At 51.6% G+C, this 19730-nt stretch overlaps 2 protein-coding genes across 2 annotated transcripts in view; both read right to left on the minus strand.

Annotated features, from left to right (window-relative positions):
• Positions 1-4614, minus strand: part of MMP24 (matrix metallopeptidase 24) — a 43231-nt gene extending 38617 nt beyond the window's left edge. Inside the window, exons 1-2 of the mRNA XM_042886684.1 lie at positions 4516-4614; positions 2465-2613 (exon numbers count right to left, since the gene is read on the minus strand). Coding sequence (XP_042742618.1) covers positions 2465-2613; positions 4516-4614 — 248 coding nt within the window. The remainder of the gene's footprint in view (positions 1-2464; positions 2614-4515) is intronic.
• A 9968-nt stretch (positions 4615-14582) lies between these two features.
• On the minus strand, positions 14583-19453 carry MAP1LC3A (microtubule associated protein 1 light chain 3 alpha; the record flags this gene model as incomplete). Its single annotated transcript, XM_042886688.1, has 3 exons — positions 14583-14821; positions 15241-15347; positions 19382-19453. Coding segments are annotated over 3 exons (342 nt in total), but the record flags the coding sequence as incomplete, so codon positions are not given.
• Positions 19454-19730: the final 277 nt, after the last annotated feature.

Genomic DNA, 19730 nt, shown 5'->3' on the forward strand with positions numbered 1-19730 from the left:
TTGCGTGGACAGAGTCAAGGGCATTTCATCTTCTTGCGCTGACCCATCAGTGAGGAGGTGAGGCATACAGAACCTGGACAGCTGACCAAAACAGACCAAAGGGATATTCCATGCCAGATGGCTTTACATTCAGTGATAAAAGCCAGGGGGAGAGAAGGAGAGTTTGTCTTCCCAAGAAACTCTGCTTTCCCGGCAAAGGAAAGTAGCGTGCAGCTTTTGCTTTACCTAGCACAACACCTCAGCTCACCAGTTCTTGCACTTTACCCTTCTAATTCTCTCCCTCATCCCACATGGGCACAGCAATCCAGCAGCTGGGTGGTGCTGAGCTGCAGGCCAGGTTACACCACACCACCTGGCTGCAGGTATATTTTTAAATAGGACACCAAGAGCATTCAGATGCCATCAGATGTTCCACTTCACACTGTTTAAGTACAGCCTACTGCACTTCCTCCAGCTGCCTGGCATACAGAACCAGGGGTAGTTTCCTACAGAAGGGACAGCCAGTTCTCGACCAGACACAGCTGCCTTCCGCAGTTCAGGCTCCAAGTCCTCCACTAGCCTCTCCTACATAGAGGAAGCTGTCACTCTCAGTCCACTATCGTTGAGCAGATGGCAGTGGTACCTTTAAACTCCCTGAGGTAAATAATAAAACAAGACAGCTGTGTCTTGCAGCTCAAGGTGAGGGACCTACACAACAGGCTCAAGATGATGCAGAACACATACAAGACACGTCCAACACAACTATTTCCTGGTTCTCCTCAGGTCTCTGTGATTATGAGCAATATAATAGTGAGCACTTCTGTTAGGTGCTAGTGCGCCTTCTCTCCCCGCACACTCCCAGGATTATATGCTTGCTTAGCTGTTAAATCAAATTACTATTCAACCCACTTACTGCAGGCAGACAAAGTTTGCTGAGGTGCAGTTGAATGCAGAGTAGGAGGAGGCTGTTCTAAGTATTCTCCCACGCTCTTTTCACAGGAAATCATACATCCTCAACCTGTTCTCTCAAGACATCCCCCCTTGTCCCTCTGGTGCTGAGCACCACCTTCCCTATAAAAACCAGTAGGCCACAGCACCTTCCTTCCCATTTCCCACTCCCACTGGCAAGGCTTGTACGACAGCTTCCACACACTTGGACACCACTCTTGGAGGAAAGCCCAAGCCCAGGGTTTGTGTGTGGAGGAGATAAAGAACATGAGGCGTCTATAATAAGTGTAAACAGAAGATACAGAATTTTCTGCCTGACAAAGAAGCCATAGAAACTAATAATTTTGCACGCTGTCCAGTTGCACACCAAACCTTTAAAGGCACAGAGCTTATGACACCAACAGAAGTGACAGAAAACATCACACATCCAATCTCCACACCTATATCACAGATTGAAATAACAACTTGGCAAGCACCTCACTAACTTGGAGCCCTTAGAGCCAGTCTGCATTGCTGGTTCTTCTCCCTTTCCTCAGCTTCCAGAACAGTATGACTTTCCATAGCTGGGTCCGAGGAAATAACAGAGCCCAATGAGGCCCAGCAAGACTTTCCCCTCCCATTCAAAATGCAGGCTCACAGCAGTTAGGACTTCTCTTTTCTTTAGCCTGACTCCTAAGAAGGTACTCCTGCTCATCCCTGTCATACAACAAATGGGCCTACTGGTTACACTCAGCAAGAGCACAATCCAGCACAGCACACACACATTTGGTTGCAGATTTCATGTCTTTGGAGACTTGTTTCAGAAGATTTTTTCACCAGTCTCCATGCAGTGATAAAACCTGCCTCGAGTACAACAGGGGCACCACCTTCTTCTCCTCCAGAAAAACCCTTCTGCTTACTAAAGCAGGGGCTTCCACATACAGTTTGCTCCCTCCACCACCATCCAACAAGGCAGCAGCTGCTCATGGCCCCTTCTTCACCACCCTATGTCAACTCACAAGCGTTCTACCTTCAAGCTTCTATACATCAGCTACACATACAAAGCCTTGCTCTCCTCTAGCTCTGCTTCAATGTAGACTATCACAACTCACTTCAACTCAGAACTGGAGCTCTCCAAGGCAGCATCTACACAGATCCACTGCTGCAATTCATTAAGAAATACTCTACCATTGGTCATTTCTGGAGCAAGCTTTTCACCTAGGTCTAGACAGAGATGCAAGAAATGAAACCCTTGAGGTTCACTGCCTTCAGAAGCCTCACACTTCACCTTTGCACTAGCAACAGGGATCCCCATATAAAGAATTTTATTTAACAAGAGCTTCTCACACTCCCAAACAGCACTGCAGACAATAAGACCAAGCTGGAGTTGTCCACATGTTCATTAGGGACACCTCCTTGTGAACACTGAGACTTCTCTGATGGGACTCAGTCAGGCAAATCTATCTCTTCTGAAGACTTCTGGCACCTGGGACAACTACCGAGGTAACAAGACAAGGCTGTGAGAATGAAAGGTAAAATGAGCCCACATTAATCTTACTCAAGAGTTGTTTGGTCCAAAACTCCTGTTACTGGGATCCCATAAAACTGTTGCATAGTGGCCACTGCAGACTGCACAGCTTTTCCTGACTGCGCGGCAGACATTTGGCTGTCAGATGGAAGCAAGTAGCCATAAGTTTTTAACCAACCCTGAAAAAGAAAGAAACAGATCATAAGTTTCTGCCACGGTAAGTTTTCAGCTTAACAAATCGAAGCATTTTTCAAAAGAAAGTGTGACAAACTAGCAAAATAAATTCAACAGCCTCTCTTTTTCAGTGAGCTCTGGGAGCAGCAGTGGATCTCTGGGAAGACTCAGCAACCACCTGTCCTAACTGGATCACGCAGGCCTGGCAATTGGAAACAGCCAGCGTTTTCACTGTCTAACTGGGGAAGACTCAGGTTTGTGGTGCAACACAAATGCCCCAGGAGATCCATTCCTTGTGCAGGCTGCACTCATCCCAGAGACTTCCTGCACGCCTTACCACCAGCCCATCACCACCAGGCTGCTCAGCTCCCACAGCAACATGCTCCAAATAGCTCTGCTGCTCCCAGACCACAGCTCAGAGCCAACAGCCCAGCAGCCCTAGGCAATTCCCATGACTACAAGTTCTGCTTTATGCCTGCTTTGAGCACAGCAGCATCTCCCCCAATAAACAACTCAGAAAGTTAAGCAGGACACTCAGTATTGTTCTCTCAATTCTGTACCTTCCCACAGTTTTCAGAGCAGAACAATAGAAAGAAGCTTTGTTTATCTCTACCCCCTGAAACACAGCCTTAGATAAAACCACACCAAACTTGCAGGCCAGGGGCAGCATTTTCAAAACCAGCCAAGTAAACTAAGACTTTCTTTTGTATTACTTTACTATCATGAGAAAAAGTCACTTGAATTCAATGTTAAATAAAAAAAAACACAAATGAAAACAAAAACAAACAAGAAACCAATTCTGAATGCTGGCTTGCTTTCACAAACTTTCAAGGTAACATTCAAGAAACGCACAGCAGTGGGAGTTTGTCTGGCCAATACCCAACAGAAATCAATGCAACCCAGCTGACAAACTCCCCAACATCCAGAAACACAGCAAAGAAACCTAAAGCATTAATAACCAAACAGAAGGATGCCCAACTGCCCTGGCACAGTCTATATCCCAAGAGAGATTTATAAAACCTTCATAACGCCCGGCTGTCTGAGGCAACACTTGCTTTGGCCACAATTACTATAAGCCCTACACAGAGCCCAGCAGCTCCTCCAGCCAGCAGGACGACATGCCAGCCACCAACTAAGGAGCGGAGAGCAGGGAGGGCAGGAGGCAACATCCGCCTTCACCTGATGCAGTGCAGGAGAGGAGCGAGGGGGGACGGCGAGTCCCATCACGAAGATGCAAGGGAGACAGAAAGGCTTTGCTTCCTCAGCTGGAAAAACAGCACAATTCAGCAGCAGGGCTGGCGGTGCCAAAGCTCACGAAGTAACTGGACTCACAGCGTGGCCACCAAAGGCATCACTAACAGCTCGAATCACAGAGCTGCTCGGATACCAGGCATTTTCCGCGCTGCCCCGCACCGCAAGTTGGCCTCCGACACGCACAGGACGCCCGGAGACACCGACCGCCGTCCCACCAAAGCCCGCTGTCCCCGAGCACCGCCAGCCCCGCTCCGCCGCAGCCCGGCCCAGCCGGCGGGTCCAGGACACGGCCCGGCCCGGCCCGCAGCACCGCACCGCACGCTGCCCTGGCAGTTCGCAGCGGGGCACAGCAGCCGGTTCGGCCCCGAAAGACGAAGGCGCTCAGGGCAAGAGCTCGGGCACGGCCACGGGAGCCGCCGGGCAGCGAGGCCGCGCCTCCGAGCCCCGCCGGGCAGCGGCCCTCAGGGCGGGCGGGCGGGCGGCGCGCGGAGCGGCGGGACCCGGAGCGACGGCCCGAGCGGAACGGCGCGGAGGTTTCGGGGCCGCTTCCCGGCCCGGCACCGGCCGCCCACCCGCCCCGCTCCCGGCCGCGGAACTCCGCGGCCTCCCGGCACGGCCGCCCCGCTCCCCTCAGCGACGCGACCGGCACCCACCCGGCCGGTGCTGGTATCGGCGGCGGCGCGGAGCAGCGCGCAGAGCAGCGGCAGCAGGGAGCCCGCCGCGGCCAGGCCCCGGCGCCGCCTCGGCGCCATGGCAGCGCGGCGGGGCTCCGGGCAGCGCTCCGGCCCGGCGGCGCGGGCTGCGGCTGCGCGGGGACGGCGGAACTGGGAGGCGGCGGCCGCGGCGACGCCTCTTCCTCCGCTGGGCCGGGCCGCGCGGGGCGGCGGCCGGTGCTTGTCGGGGTGGTTCTCCGGGCCGGCCCCGTGCGGGCGGTTCCCGCTGCAGAAAGCGCCGGGGGGCTCGCGGCGGCCCCCGAGTCCCGCGCGGCACCGCGGCTGCAGCAGGGCTCCGTCCCTCCGTCTCGCCTCTCCTCGAGGAACGCGCTCCCTCCCCGGTCTCGGAGGCGGGCGGAGCTCCGCACAGCCACGCGCGGTGCCGCGGATGCCTCGCGTGTCTTTTGTGCGGCCGCAGCGCGTGAGGCAGAGGACAGCGGTGCAGCTCTGTTGGCCGGGAGTCCAGAAGCACGGAATATCCCGTGCTCTGCACAGCAGCGCCCCGACCCAAACCCTACGGCTGAGCTTGGTGTCCCAGCGCCCCCTGAGCCCCAGCAGCTCCGGCTGTGCCGCGCCCACCGCCCTCTGGGGGCGGCCTCTCCCTGACCCCAGCCGCCCCTCCCCTGGCGCAGCTCAGTGCAGACGCAGCTTCGAGCCGTTCCCTCAGCTCCTGTCGCTGTCACAGAGCAGAGCTCAGCTGCGGCTGCCATGAGGGCTCCCGCCAGCCAGTGCCCTAGTATCGATATTAGATGAGCTATGAGGACGAAATTCTTCACCATCGGGGTGCTGTGGCACTCAAACAGGCTGCCCGGGGAAGCTGTGGGTGCCCCATCCCCGGGACTCTTCCAGGTTGGATGGGGCTTCGAGTAACTTGTTCTAGTGGGAGATCATCCCAGATGGGAATAATTACACCATGCACTTCACTTCTAGAGAGAAGCAGGAAGATATTTATTGAAATGATTTAGTTTTAAGGTAGTGAATGGGTCGTGGCGACCCCCACTACAAGCTGGCGGATAAGAGGACACAGCACAGCCCTGCCAAAATGGATGATGCAGTACCAGTGCATGGCAAGCTGGAAATGGGACAGCAGTGTTTTCCCTCACAGTCAAGAAAGCAAGCAGGTCCTGGGTTGCATCCAATGTAGCATGAGCAGTGGGGTGAAGGACGGGACCCTGGCCCTCTGCTCTGACGTCTCACTTAGAGCACTGCATCCAGATGCCTTCCTCAGTGCAAAAGAGACATGGATCCATTGTAGTGTATCCAAAGGAGGACCAGAAAAATGGGAAGGAACCCCTCCATGACAGGCTGAGAGAGAAATGGGGCTTTGCAGCCTGGAGGAGATGGCTCCAGGGAGACCTTGAGAGGATCAAGTTGTGCAGAAGCCCCAGGCGCAGGAGGTACAGCAGTGTACACCTCCTCATGGTGTGCATGAGGCAGAGGGCAGGAGGGCTGGTTCAGTCCAGCCTAAGTACAGTGGGATCCCAAGAGGAACGAGGCAGCTGTGCAAGGGGAAATTTGGCTGACAGCTCTGTGAGTGCTGATGCCAAAGGAGCTTTGGATCAAGAAGTCCTTAAAGCCCAGAGCAGAGCATTGCGGCTGGCCTCTGTCTTCCAGGAGATAACGGGAGAGATTTAATTTTCTGGCAGTGTACTCAGGGTCCAGGGAGAGTGACATTGTGGTGATCAGAGCTCTCATGAAGCTCCACAAAAGAAAAACATTGCACTGTGTGCACACTGCAGGAAGGAGGGCAAGGAAAGTGGGAAGCTCAGTAAGTGGTGCTCATGGACTGATTTAGCAGTGGGCTGTTAAGAGTGTAGGGGCGCTATGGCTAGGCTGAGGTTGGACTTCATCATCTTGAAGGCTTTTCCCAACCTGAGCAATGCTTTGATTTTAAGCACAGCAGCTGCAGACAGGCAGGGAATGCAGAAGAAGTGAGGGCTGTGCTGGTAGGCCAGGCACTGAGGCGTGGAAAGGGGAACCCAGCTCAGAGCTGAGCAAGCAAAGGATGCGGGTGTGTGGGTGACCTGGAAAGAGTTCAAGCAAACAATGTGCCAAGGGTATCCCTTCTCTTCTGCTCTCACTGAGCGGCTGAAGCAGAGTGCTGGTCCTCACTCTGTGTAAGGCAGCAGCAGGCAGGGAGGGCTTTTGGAGATGAATGCAAACCTAAAATCACTGTCCTCTTCCAGAAGGAGCTACGTCAGGAGATGCTCCAGCAGAAGAAGTTTGCCCGCAGACTGATGATGGACAAGGACAAATCTTGCCTGAGCTCAACCACTTATGTGAACTTGGTTGTGGAAGTGGAATCCAGCTCTCTGCAGCCTCACAAACCAGCTGCCCCTCCTCCAGGCAATACTCTCCAGTCTGGCCAACACAGAAGGCTGAAAGTGGTTTCAGTTCAACAAGACCTTCAGGGAGATTCAAAGAGCACAGGACATGCAATGAAGTTGCCTGACAAGTTGCCCAAACCTGAGTCAGGCAGGGAAGGCTCCAAGCTCCCTGGAAGCGTCCATGCTGATGCTGCCTCAGCAAGAAAGCCACGCTTCCCTGGAGATCATGAGTTCAGAGCTGTGTCTGAAGACCAGAGTCTTCAAGAGGCAGTTAAGACTCAGGTGACAGAAGCGTTGGAGGGAGTGAAGGCGCTGGATCCATCTGCCACTGCCCTAAGTAGAGCCTCCTTCAAAATCGGACAAAGATTGCTAGGAAATTCAGATAGAACAGAGCCTTCAGAGATCTCCTCTTTCAACCCTGAGCAGGAAATTGCACTGTTGGCAAGGAAAGTTGTAGCGAGTGTGCTGCACAATGTTGGGAAGCCCTTGAAATCTAACAGAAAGGAAGCTCTGACAAAGCATCCTCGCAGACTTCCCTTGACAAAGCCATCCGAGAAGCTTCTGGAAGTGCCTGCAATATGTTGCAATCCTTTGTAGCTTCTCACTCTGAGCCAGAGTTTGGTGCTCAATATTCTGAAACCATTGAACTTCCCAACAACCATCTCCCTCAGTGGCAGCCGCAGCCATCCCAGGTGCCTCTGTCATGGCAGAGCAGGACAGAAGGACGAGGCTCATCAGAAGAGCAGAGCCTGGCAACAAGGCAGAGAGAAAAGCTGCCCGTGATCCAACCAATGCCAAGCACTGCTGTGGTCTCTCATCTGAGTTGCAGCATTGTAAAGCATTGAAAATGCCATCTCCAAAGTGAAGGAGGAGGAGGAAGAATTCCTTCCTGATTATGCCAAATCCATTGTCACTGAAGTAGTTTCAAGAGCAAAGAAAAGTGTAGAGAATGAGCTGTCGCAAAAGCCTTAAGCGCAGCGCTGTCTGCCAACACCACGGCATCTGGGACGGTGGGCTCCGTATCAGAGCAGAGCTCTAAGGCTCCTGGCATGCCAGAAGACCTTCAGAAGTCCCTGGATTGCACCTCTGTGCCCACAGAACCTTTGGCAGGCACATGGGAAACCCCTACAGAGCGGAGACCATGGAATATTACTACAGGTACCCCTTCCCCACAGGCCTGCAAGTCTGCCAGACAGCCCGTTCCTCTAGAGGTGTTGAGTCCCTTCTTGAGGAGCTTGCATGGAATCATGCTTCTCTGCAGAATTCCCTGGGGAGACAATCAGTTCCACATGGAAACAAATCAAATTCAGAACAGGAAACAGGCCTCTTTAATTACAGCCAAGATTCTTGCTGTGTCTTACCTCTGTCTGCCACAGCATTGCCCTTTAGGTTTTACTTTCCCAGAAGACTCCCTTAACACCTTGCAAGAACAGAGAAAGAGATCACTAGTCAAAAGAAACATAAGCAGCACCACTGCATGAAGTAGCCCAGCTCCAACAGTGTCCTTTGCAGGAGTCAGCTGGGGGGTGGTCTGCACCTAAAAGGTAGCCTGGACTTTTCAGTTGGGCTGTCAAGGGCCCGTCACAGCTGACTCAGCAAAGGCAGAGAAACCAATCACAAGAGCCTGTAGCTCTGCTGGTCTCACCTGTGTGGTTGCCTTTCTAAGCAGTTAGATGGGACAAGGAAGGAGAAGCCTTCTTGCTTCAGAGCAGTGGCAGTGCCTCACTCCTGGACCAAGAGGCAAGGAAATTGACTCTGGGACATCCCCATATCACAGAATCAGAGAATTGAAGGGGTTGGAAGGGACCTCTAGAGATCATCGAGTCCTACCCCCCAAAAAGCCTTACTTTAACCTAGCCTGAAAGATCCACCTGCTAAATCATTATCTATTTGTTTCTTCAGGAAAGCAAGAAATCTATCTAAAAACACAGTGTGGAAAAGCTACCTGGCATCACTGAGAATAGTGTTTCTCCCAGAACTGGACAACTCCTGACGTAATCAACAATGCTGTTGCATAAGGACAGGTAAAAACAGCAGTTACATTACACACTGATACTTAGTGCATTAGAAACATAGATGGGTGTATTCAGTCAGTACTTGGAAATAATCTTTCTTTCCATATTGATACTCCTTTATCTGATGAAAATCCTACAAGGGTCATAAGCAAAAGAAAGAAAACAAATGACCAAGCAAAAAATCTCCATGCAAATTTAAAAAATAATGGGATACTTGTAATTTGTAAGTTGAGCATTTAGCACGTCCTGTTGTTTTCTACAGGTTCAGTTCCAGAATGACTGTCATCACCTGATCTTAGCAATGAGCAGTGAGTTATTTACAACTTCACTCACGTATGTAAGCACAGGAGGCAAGCATTCCTTATAAAAAGCAGGATGATTAGGATCTTTGATGATTAGGAACTCCGCTGGTTTCCAAAAATCCAGGCATAAGGAGAGCATAGCAGGGAAAGCCAGAGAGGTGAGCACTGTGTTCTCAAAGAGCGCTGAACGCAGCAGCCTGCGTCATGTGGGACTGCACTGGGGCCAGACGATGCTCTACAGAAGCTGAGGGGTATTTTCTCATGAGCTGCAGAAGGCTTGCAGGGAATCATGCCTCTGCAGATTACAGCTTAAGGTAAAAAATGAGAAGAGAACCACAAGAGGGTACAGAGGTGGGCTGAAGGAAGGACTGAAGACCTTGAGTGCCAAAGCATATGCACAGCATTGCTATCATGCCAAGGAGGCCTTAAAGGCACCTGTCTACAGCAGGTGCTGTGGTATCTCAAGGAAACGTGCATGATCCATCTCTAAGCTGAGCAGTACAGGCAATACACTGGAAGGAAAGAAAGCCATCCAGAGGGACCTGGACAGGCTGGAGAAGTGAGCCCATGAGAACATAATGAGGTTCAATAAGGCCAAGTGCAGGACGCTGCACTTGGGTTGGGGCAATCAAAGGTGTTTACACAAACTGGAGGAACATCTGGAAAGCAGCCCTGCAGAGGAGGACTTGTGGATCCCAGAAGGCCATCTATGTTCTGGGCTGCATTAAAATAGGGGTGGCCAGCTGGGAGAGGGAGGTGATTGTCCCCCTCTACTCAGCTCTTGTGAGGCCCAGGCCAGCAGGGGGAACGGCTGTTTACGAGGGTGAGTGGTGATAGGACAAGGAGGAATGGTTTTAAACTGAGACAGGGGAGGTTTAGGCTGGATATTAGGAGGAAGTTTTTTCCCCCAGAGAGTGGTGAGGCACCGGAACAGGTTACCTTAAGGAGGCTGTGGATGCCCCATCCCTGCAGGCATTCAAGCCCAGGCTGGATGTGGCTCTGGGCAGCCTGGTCTGCTGGTTGGTGACTCTGCACACAGCAGGGGGTTGGAACTGGATGAGCACTGTGGGCCTTTTCAACCCAGGCCGTTCTGTGATCTCCTCCAGCTGAGTGTGCAAGAGGCTAGACTGTGTGCCTGAGAAACCTGGAAGCATCTTTGTGTGTTTGCTGCTCACTCCACCCCCAGTCCCAATTCTGGAACACGTCTCTTCCAGCTCAACCAGCGTTCTCAACTTGATCTGGAAGATCCGCGCTGTTCTGCGCTGCGCAGAGTAAAACAGCCTGCATGACCCACTGCAACCACAAAGCCAACCTGCAGAAACCTGAAGAGCCAGCAATGGCAAAGAAGGTTTGAAGATTGAAACAACCAACACCAGCCTCCTCAGGATGAGGAGCTCCAGAGCACTTGCTGCAGCCACCTGTCACTGGTGAGGGACACAGTTGTGCTGCTTTCCCTGGGAACGTGCTTAGCCCAACACCCTGTTGGCAATTCCCACTCCTGCTGTTGTCTGGCTGCCTTGCACTGCCTGAGTGTTGAGGAGGCAGCTGGGATGGGCCAGGTGCCAGTGCAAGGAGTCCACCCATTCAGCTCTGACTGTGAGGGAAGCATCAATCCCACATGTTGGGGAAGGGAGGGTGGAGAGAGGAGCAGCTCTCCTGCCAATGGGGGCCTGCAGAATTACAGAATTCGCATTCTGAACAAACAGTAATTTTGCCCCCAAAACAAAAAGGGCTGAACAGGGGGCTATTCCTCTAGGTTATACACTTCTGCTGCCAGTTTTGTCTAGTTAGCACACACCATTTTCTCCTCTGGCTACTGCCTAAGTAGAAAGGATCTGGAACTCCACATCGAGGCTTCCTCATCCACCTGGAGAAACAAAAGAGCAAGAAAGAAAGCTGATGAGTTTGGAAAAGATTCAGAAGACCTCCTAGGGATGACCAACACAGACACCAAGAAAGGCTCAGCCTTCCCTCTGTGTACAGAGTTGTAAACTCATTAATAATGTTGACTTACCTTTTTAAGACCTACTGTCATTCAAATGCAGCAAAGTCAGAACAATAAGAAAAAGCACATCTTTCTTGTGCAACGTTTACCAGCAAGCATAACAAAAGGTAACAAAGCCCCCAGGATACAACACTTGCCCCCAGCATCTTCAGGGTTCCAATCCCACAGTCTTGGCCAACTGGGATGTGAAGGTTAGGAATGCTGGGAGACCTGCACCTCAAGCTGCAGAGAAAGGATTCAACTTTATACAGTGACCAGAAACTCCTCACAGAACAGAGATTTGATCCTCTTGAAATTGGTTACATTCACACACAATTAAAATACCAGCTGTACCTTCCTATCTCAGAAGAGCCATTCCTTAAAACCAAACCGCTCTCAACAGCCTCCTTGAGGCACTTGATGTTAATATGGCCAGTAATTTCAAAACAAGGTTCTCTGCACATCTTTCCCAACACCGCAGGAAATATAGATAGCATTGGAACTTCCACATCAGATGAAGGGAGCTGAGTAGAACTGTAGCTCTTCTACAGACTCAATTCCCCACAGATGCATAAACAGAAAGTTCAGTAGACCTTTCAGTTCAACCAGCATCCAACCTCCCGATGTCCGCCCTTCACAGCACAAAAGTGAGGTGAATTTCACTGCCAGGCCACCTGGGCTCAAAGCCTCTGCCCGTATCCTCTGCAGTAATGGCCAACGTCACACTTGAGTCTAAGGCCCCACCTGAAATCCAAGTCCTGTCACAGCAGGCGCTGTACGAACAGCAGGAGCTCAGCTCCCTCCTGAAGCACAAACACTTCTTCCCCCAGAACTGCCCCTTGGCTGGGTGGGAGGCAGCAGCCCCAGTGCTGGGGAGCGGAGAGAGGAGCGGCTCCCACGCCGTTGGAGGCCCGCAGATTTTTGGAGGGCCATGTGGGTAGGTGCCATGTGGGAGCTTTCTGCCCTTTTCTGCCCGTGGCCCATGCCAAATATGTCATTTTATGGAGTTAACAAGGAGTAGGAGAGGAGCTGCGAGATGAGGTGGAGTTAGCCTGGAGAAAAGGGATTGGAGTGCATGAGTGTGCAAGTGTGTCTCTGTGTTCCTACCTCTGACCCAGAGGACAGAAAGTCGGAGCAGGAGGTAGCGGGCTGCTGGACCTCCCACTCGGGGTCAAAATCCCCGTGCAGCCTGGCACCAAGCCTGTCTTCTGCAGGGCAGAGCAGGGGAGAAGTTGTAACATGATGATAAGCAGACAGCAGCTGTCCCCTCCCACGTCTAAGAACTTCTGGCCCCATAGTACATCATTTAGTGAAGCTGAAAGAGTCTAATGAATTAAAAACTGTAAAGACAAACATTTTTGCAAAAATATATGCATAAATAACCACCACTCTATTCAGTGTTGTGCTTGCTTTGTGAATGACCAGCAAACAGTTAATTCTGCTGAATAAAAACGGAGACCTTTGTGTGGATTCTGACTCTATATGTTCATTGCTATGCACACGGGGCACAAAGATTAGGGATGAGAAGGGCTGTGGTACCTCTCACAGATCAGCCAGGTGGAACAGGGAAGATTCTCCTCCTTCTGGAGGAGAAGAGTGGAGAAAACTTGGGAGGAGGGAAGAGGGAGTTGAAGGAAAGAAGGAGAGGCAGAAAGCCCTGTGCACTGATGCAGAGCCTCCTGCCTTGTTCGATGTGGTGCAAGAAACCGAGGGTGACACTGCAGGAAGGAGGGCCAGGGAAGCAGGAAGCACGGCAGCTGCAGACAGGCTCCACGGGTCTTTGGGTGTTTTGAAGGTGAAAGCTGTGGGGATAGGTGAGAGGTGTGGCCCTCCTGATACACTCCTACACAGCTACTGAAGATGATTTTGAGGCAAAAAGAGAGCGTTTCAGAAAATAACCTGCAGGCACAGGGCACAAACAAAACCGTCAGCAGCAACTCAGGCAGAGTATCTAGTCTTCTCTGCTAGGAAGTGCAAAGGAAGGGAAGACACTGAAATGCTACATGGTATTTTCAGTCCGTGCTTCTGGCTGGAAAACAACTTTGGCTGAGCAGTCAGGGAGGTTTCCAGCACTGCTCAGGGCTTGTTTAAAAGCAGTGATTCTGTGCAAATCCCTCCAACTCCAAAGCTTTTTTCTCCCATGAGGCAACTCAGTCACAAGAGAGTCACCTAACACTATGTCACAGGTAGGTTAAGGATAACCACATAGCTATCCAGTGCTCTGGCCTATAAACCAAGTTTCCACCTTTAGTTTCGTCCCTCTGCCAGACCTTGGAGCAAGCAGCACCAACGGCTGGGCATACAGCGTGCCAGCAAACATGAGGAACATGCATCACACATACATCACTTACCTGAGGGCCGCACCGACAGAGACAAATGAGATGGAAACAAAACATACCTACAAGACACAACTTGAATGTATATTTATTATATATATATATATATACCTTTGTATAGATTAAACTGGGTGGAATTTTATCATATACATTTTTCTGGTATAATACATGAAAAACTGGAACGGGGACATAGCAAATACAAATCCATACATTCCTTGAGCAAACTCTTTGCCACACTGAGACTGAAAGACTGCATGCAATGGGGAGACAGAGAGAAGGGAAATAATTTTTATTTAAAAAAAAAGAAAGACAATCTAGGTACAACTGTCATCAGAGAAGCAGCACTAAATATGGCAAACCAGTATAAATTAAAAAGTAAATTCCACTCGGACATCTACTATGCCTTAAAGTGCAACAAAGCTTGATTGACTGCCCTACAGAATACAGGAAAGATCACCCCTCTTCCCATTCCAACCTGCCCCTCAAAAACAAAAGCAAACAAAAAACACAAACCAATAAAACAAATCTAAAGGATATACATTATCCACAGTCATACAGAGACGCCTACATCTACTCAGTAGCACCAAGAATCTGATATGGGTGTAATTAAAATCAATTAAAACTCAGGAGCAATGATTACATTTGTTGTTTTTGCAGACTTTCTGCCCTTTACTAGTGTCTGGAAGGAGGAGGCAACTCTCTTTGTACTGAAAGTGAAGGTGACAGTGTCCTGTCCTCTCTCCACCAGCAGCCAAACTGTTTTGGCAGCAGGCTGGGAACACACACACACACACACACAGCACAGCGAGAGCAGCAGGAGGTTACGCCGAGGGGATGGGAAGCCGAGGCCTGATGTGTGTGCCTGGCTGCCTGTATGTATATGCACACACACGTGTGTGGATGGAGCGGGGCTAATCTACACAGAAGTGAAGGGTTGTGCGAGTCCAACACACGCCATGAGCCTCTTTGGTGAGAGGGTGATGGGAAGAGGGAGGAGGGAGAGACAGGGAGTCAGCGCTGTCCCCCTCTCATGAGCCTCCGGTCGGGTCGTTGTCTCTCAGGGCCGGGAGCTCATGTGCCACAGTTATTCTGTCTCCACGTGCCACCTCTCGGCAGGCCTCAGTAGCCAAAGGTCTCCTGGGAAGCGTAGACCATGTAGAGGAAGCCATCCTCATCCTTCTCCTGCTCGTAGATCTCTGAGATGGGAGTAGACACACTCACCATGCTGTGCTGGTTCACCAGCAGGAAGAAAGCCTGGGTGGGATTCAGCTGCAAGCGGCGCCTGTGGGAGCAAGGGCAGGAGGTCTGGGTCAGCCCACTGTGAGAGCGAGTCCTGCCTCCCCCACAGCACTGCTCACATGGGGCCAGGCTGGCATCAGGACGTGCTGCTGGTGAGCCACACTGAGCTGCTGGGGGCTCTTGGCCTTCTGAGCTGGCAGGACTCAGCAAAGTCCCTTTCCCCAGGCACTGCTGCAAAAGCAGAGGGCCTTCCTCCTCCATCTGAGCTGAAGGAAGGAGACTGAAGTCCCCCTCAGGAGTATCCTGAGGGAAAGGTAACAGCCACGTACCCCTCACACAAACAACTGGCAAAACTTGCTGTGGTTTTCCTGTCCTCCGTCTGCTCCCTCAGCAGCTGCCTCTGCCTCATCCTCACCCCACCGCTGTGTGTTCACAGCACGTCAGTCAGGCCACCCTACTCACCGGATTATTTTGACCAATTCACTCATGTTGACATGGTCTGGGACAAGGAACTTGGTCTTGTCCAGCACTGGCAGCTGTTTCTCCCCTTTATAGCGTTCAATGATGACCTGGGAAGACAGCAAAGAGGAGGTTTATTCACAGTGTTCCCAACCCTTGGCCACAAGATCGTACACAAATCAAACTGATACAAATGGAAAAGATGAGGTGAGACCCCACCTTGCTTCTCCCTGGCAGAGCAGCAAAAACAGGTCACAAGCAGTGACCAGAAGGCTGGCTGCAGACCATCTTCAGCAGAGCCATCTCTCTGCTTGAACCCATCCACAGACAGCATCCAAGATAAGCGACTAAAGCATCACCTGCTCCGGCTGAATGTGAAACAGTGGGCCACAGTGCACCTCCCCTACCATGTGGGAGATCTGTAACAGCAGCAGTGTACCAACACCACTTTCAGACTTACCAAAACTGAGCTAAGGACCTAACTTCTACTTATGTGGTGGAAGGGGCCAGAGGGAGGGAGAAGGGAGCTGGCCCAGCCTGACCAGTCCTGACCAGACAGCCTCTGCACAGCAAGAGATGTTTTCCTTCCCCTTTGCTGCATGAAGCTGCACTTCAGCATCACTCAGCCTGTTTAAGAAAAGCTGTAGATATTCCCAAACAAAGTTCTTAAAAACAGCTGCGAAGTCACCTAAGGCATTTCTTCAGAAAGAGCAGCTGGGTTTTGCCAGTCCCGTTCCACATGTTAACAGCCAGACATCAACTCCACAGCTAATCAGAAACCCACAGCCACTTCAGCACAGTGCCACGAGGGAACAGCCCGGCCTGTCCTCCCCCACCAGCAAAAAAGTTCTCACCACACCTACCTTCTGAAAAGACAAAACAAGGATTTCTATCCACCTTTCTCATCCATTATAATTAATGAATGTCTTTTCTGACAGCTACAATTACTATTCTAAGCCAACCTGGAAATGTGCTGTTTGTTTACTAAGAAAGGTGGTAGGCATTTATAGTAATAAATGATCTTACTTAAAAAGCTCAATTAATTCCCCTTAGAGTGACGTTTGGACTCCCACATCTCTCCAGTACCCAGTTATTTTCTCCACAGAGTGACGCTTGTATACTAATCCATTCGCTGTGCTCTCCAAGTTGAACTGAACATTATTTTCCACTTATGGCAATTCCCAGAAGCTGTTTTCCCAGCTCCTTCACCAGAGAAAAAGCCGGGAGACCACAAACACCTTTGGCAGTGGAGGAGCAGAGATCACAGGGCCCAGGAGATGGCTCTGCAGAGCTAAAAGGAAGATGTGAACTCAGGAAGCATTGCTCCATTCACCTCTCTCAACCATCTGATGATGCACACTGGCTTCTGCCACCAGCAGCAACGCATTTCTTGCTGCCGGGCACAAACAAAAGCAGTAAGCATCCCTGGGGCCCCTGCAGACACCTGTCAGAGGGGTGCTGGAGGAACATCCAGATCTCTTCCCACTGCAGAAAGCTTCGCGCCCATCCCACGTCCTTTCTTGTTCTCTCTGCAGCAGAGGCTGCCCTGGGAAAGAAGCAGTTCTCAGCCAGCCACTGGCGGGCCCTCACCACCAGCAACAGCAGCCCTGCATCTCAAGCATGCAATGCTGCATGCCCTGTGCAGACCTGATAGGGAGCGGTGGGGCCGACGGCCTCCGCACCATCTCCCCATGTAGGAGCTCCTCCCTTTGCTGATACAACAGGACGCTGTGGGAGCACAGAGCTCACCGAGAGGCTGCCAGCAGCACCCAGTGCCACAGCCGGGCTGAGCCGCACACAGCCTGCACACACACACTGTGCTCTAACTGTAAACTAATGTAGAGCTGAGCAGTGCGGAGATTGAGTATGGGGAAGCACCCAGAGAATGGAGACAGCTGTGGGGAACAGAGGAGATGTAAGGAGAAGAGCTGAGCAAAGCTCTCAGGCTCTGTCTTCATCAGAGCCAAATGAGACACAGGTGCTGGGATGCTGCAGTAGCAGCAGCAAGCTGGAACATCTGACGAGTGCCCCATACCATGGGCTTATCTCACAGCCCACCAGCATGGGCTGAGCTTCATCTCAGACAGTTCCCAGACAAGGGAGAGGTGCAAGGCACTTTGGTAGGAACTCTGCACCTCAGTACCCTCTGAAACTCACACAAGGCAACCCAGGAGCCCAAGAAACAGGACAACCAGCATACGAAGGGCCTCTGAGCCCTCTAAGATGCTCTCATACTGGCCACATCCCCTCTTTCACCAGTGCAAAACAGCATGAAAAAAATAAGTACTGCTCCTTCAGCCCCTTTTGCCATATGGGGCCTTGCTGAAAGAACAATTTTCTGTACCAGGACGCCTCTTACCACCTGCTAACTTCCCTTCCCCTCTGCAGGAGGGATGGCAAACTCAATCAGGGCCACCCCGCTATACTTATTTGAGTCTCACTTTCACAGATGAATACTTTGGCTACAGGGAGATGAAGAGACTGGAGGGACTGGGTGCTCACAACTGCCACCTGCAGGGATGCAGCTCTGCCCACTGGGAAATACAGAGGCAACACCCAGAGCTTCAGATTTTAACAGCAGTTTGCACAAAGGGTGACAGTGACAGGCAGCTGCTCACACACTGCATTCTGATGTAGAGAGGGCCCTGTGCAGCCGCACTGAGGCTCATTTCTCACTTATCTCTAAGAGGAACAGAGGAAGGCATCTCTAATTACCAGCCAGCTCCATGCCACAAACAAATGCCTCTCAATTAACCCAAGAATGGGCTGAGGAGGATGTCCTGGCTGCTAAAGAAACAGCTGCCTTGTGCCTCGAGCAGACACAGGGTCTCCAGGAGTTTCTATTTCCAGAACACGAGCTGCTATTTGGGTAACCCAGTTAAGGGAACAGGTGGCCAGTGGACACAAAGTTCTTGTCTAGCCAAGGAGAGAAATGTATGATCAAACGCTAGTATTACATCCCTGAGGCCTTGGGCTTGGATACCTCCCTTCTGGGTCCTCTTCCAAGCTGCTGCCTCAGATGGGGGGTTTCTCCATGGGGGTACCCACCAGCGTGAGGAACCCTCTGCGAGCCAGGCACAGGTGGGAGGGTCAACAGCAGAGCCTGGGTAGCACTTGCAGACACGAGCCTTGTTGTAGGGCCAATGCTGAAGAGCTGGAATGGTTTTGTTAGGGAGTGGGACCAGAGATGGCAGCCTGACAGAGGCAAGGCAGCTGCAGCTCCATGTCTCCAGGTCCGACCACCAGCAAGACTCAGGAGGCACAAACACAAATGTGTGTTTAGAACACACATCACACAGGATGTGCCTGTGCATGGCAAGTCACACAGATCAGCACTCACATGGACATCACCAATAGCTTCCTGCGTCCTCCCCAGCAGGGTGGAGATCCTTCAGTACAAACATACACAGTAATGCTCAGCCCCAGCGGGGCTCATCCTGCTGCCTACCTGCCCTGGACAACGACAGTCCTTGGAACAACCCTGGCAGGAACCCAGAGCAACCCGTTCCTTTCTCTGAGGATGCAGTTTAGGTTTCCATCCACCACTTTGGATCCCCTGCCTTATGCCTCCCCGTGCTCCTCTGTGGGTGTGAAGATGTGTTTCTTTTACCACATAACCTTATAGATATTTCTTTGTGTGCACCAAACAGACCCTAAGCCTTTGCTAATGCATCCTATGCAACAATACTGCCCGTGAGTCACCAGGTCTCACTTAGCTGAGCAGGTTGGGTCAAACAGCATCGCTCCCCTGTGATTTTAGATTCTTCAAGGCTCACAAGAGCTGGCTTTAAGCCCTCAAAGGGCCCAGCCTCAACGAGCTCCAGAAAGAGATGCTGGAGCTGACAGCCTGGGCAGGCATAGGCTTGGTCTGTCCTCTAGTGGGCAGATGATTTCTAAAGTACCTGCTGCAGGCTGTGGCCAGAGCTCCTAGCAAGGAGGCATGAAACTGAGGAGGCAGCCCTGAAGCACAGCCTGCCAACACTCCTGCCAGCAGGAAGGTGTGACTGCAGCCATCTCCACCGGGGCCATCTGCCCCATCAGCCCAGTGCTGCATTGGCACACACTGCCATGCACAGGCAGCCCTCTGATGCAGGTGGAGAGATTTTAAGAGATCGTTACGAGAAGAGCAAGAATCGGCACTTACCGGGATTTTGTTTGGATGCTGCTCTCGGATCTGCTGTACTTCTTTACAACGATCCGCTGGAAGGAAAAAAGTAAAGCAAGGAAGTTAGAAGTAGCTGACTGTGCCCTGCGAGCCACAAACACACAGCAGGGACATGGCAAAAAAAATACAAATGCTTCCTCAGACCATTCCCACAGGCCTTGCAGCAGGCACTCTCAGGCAGATATCAGCTGCAGCGAGGAGCCCTTTGGAGTTTCTCACCACCCCAATCAGCCCCCAGAGCAGCTAAGTGCCACCCTGCCCAGTAAAACACGTGGAAATGGAGTGACTAACATGAGATATAAGGATCATAAAGCCATACTCTTAAATC

Source organism: Lagopus leucura, unplaced genomic scaffold (assembly GCF_019238085.1).
Source record: "Lagopus leucura isolate 7727_CA_CO unplaced genomic scaffold, USGS_WTPT01 Super-Scaffold_100060, whole genome shotgun sequence".
Classification (NCBI taxonomy): Eukaryota; Metazoa; Chordata; class Aves; order Galliformes; family Phasianidae; genus Lagopus; species Lagopus leucura.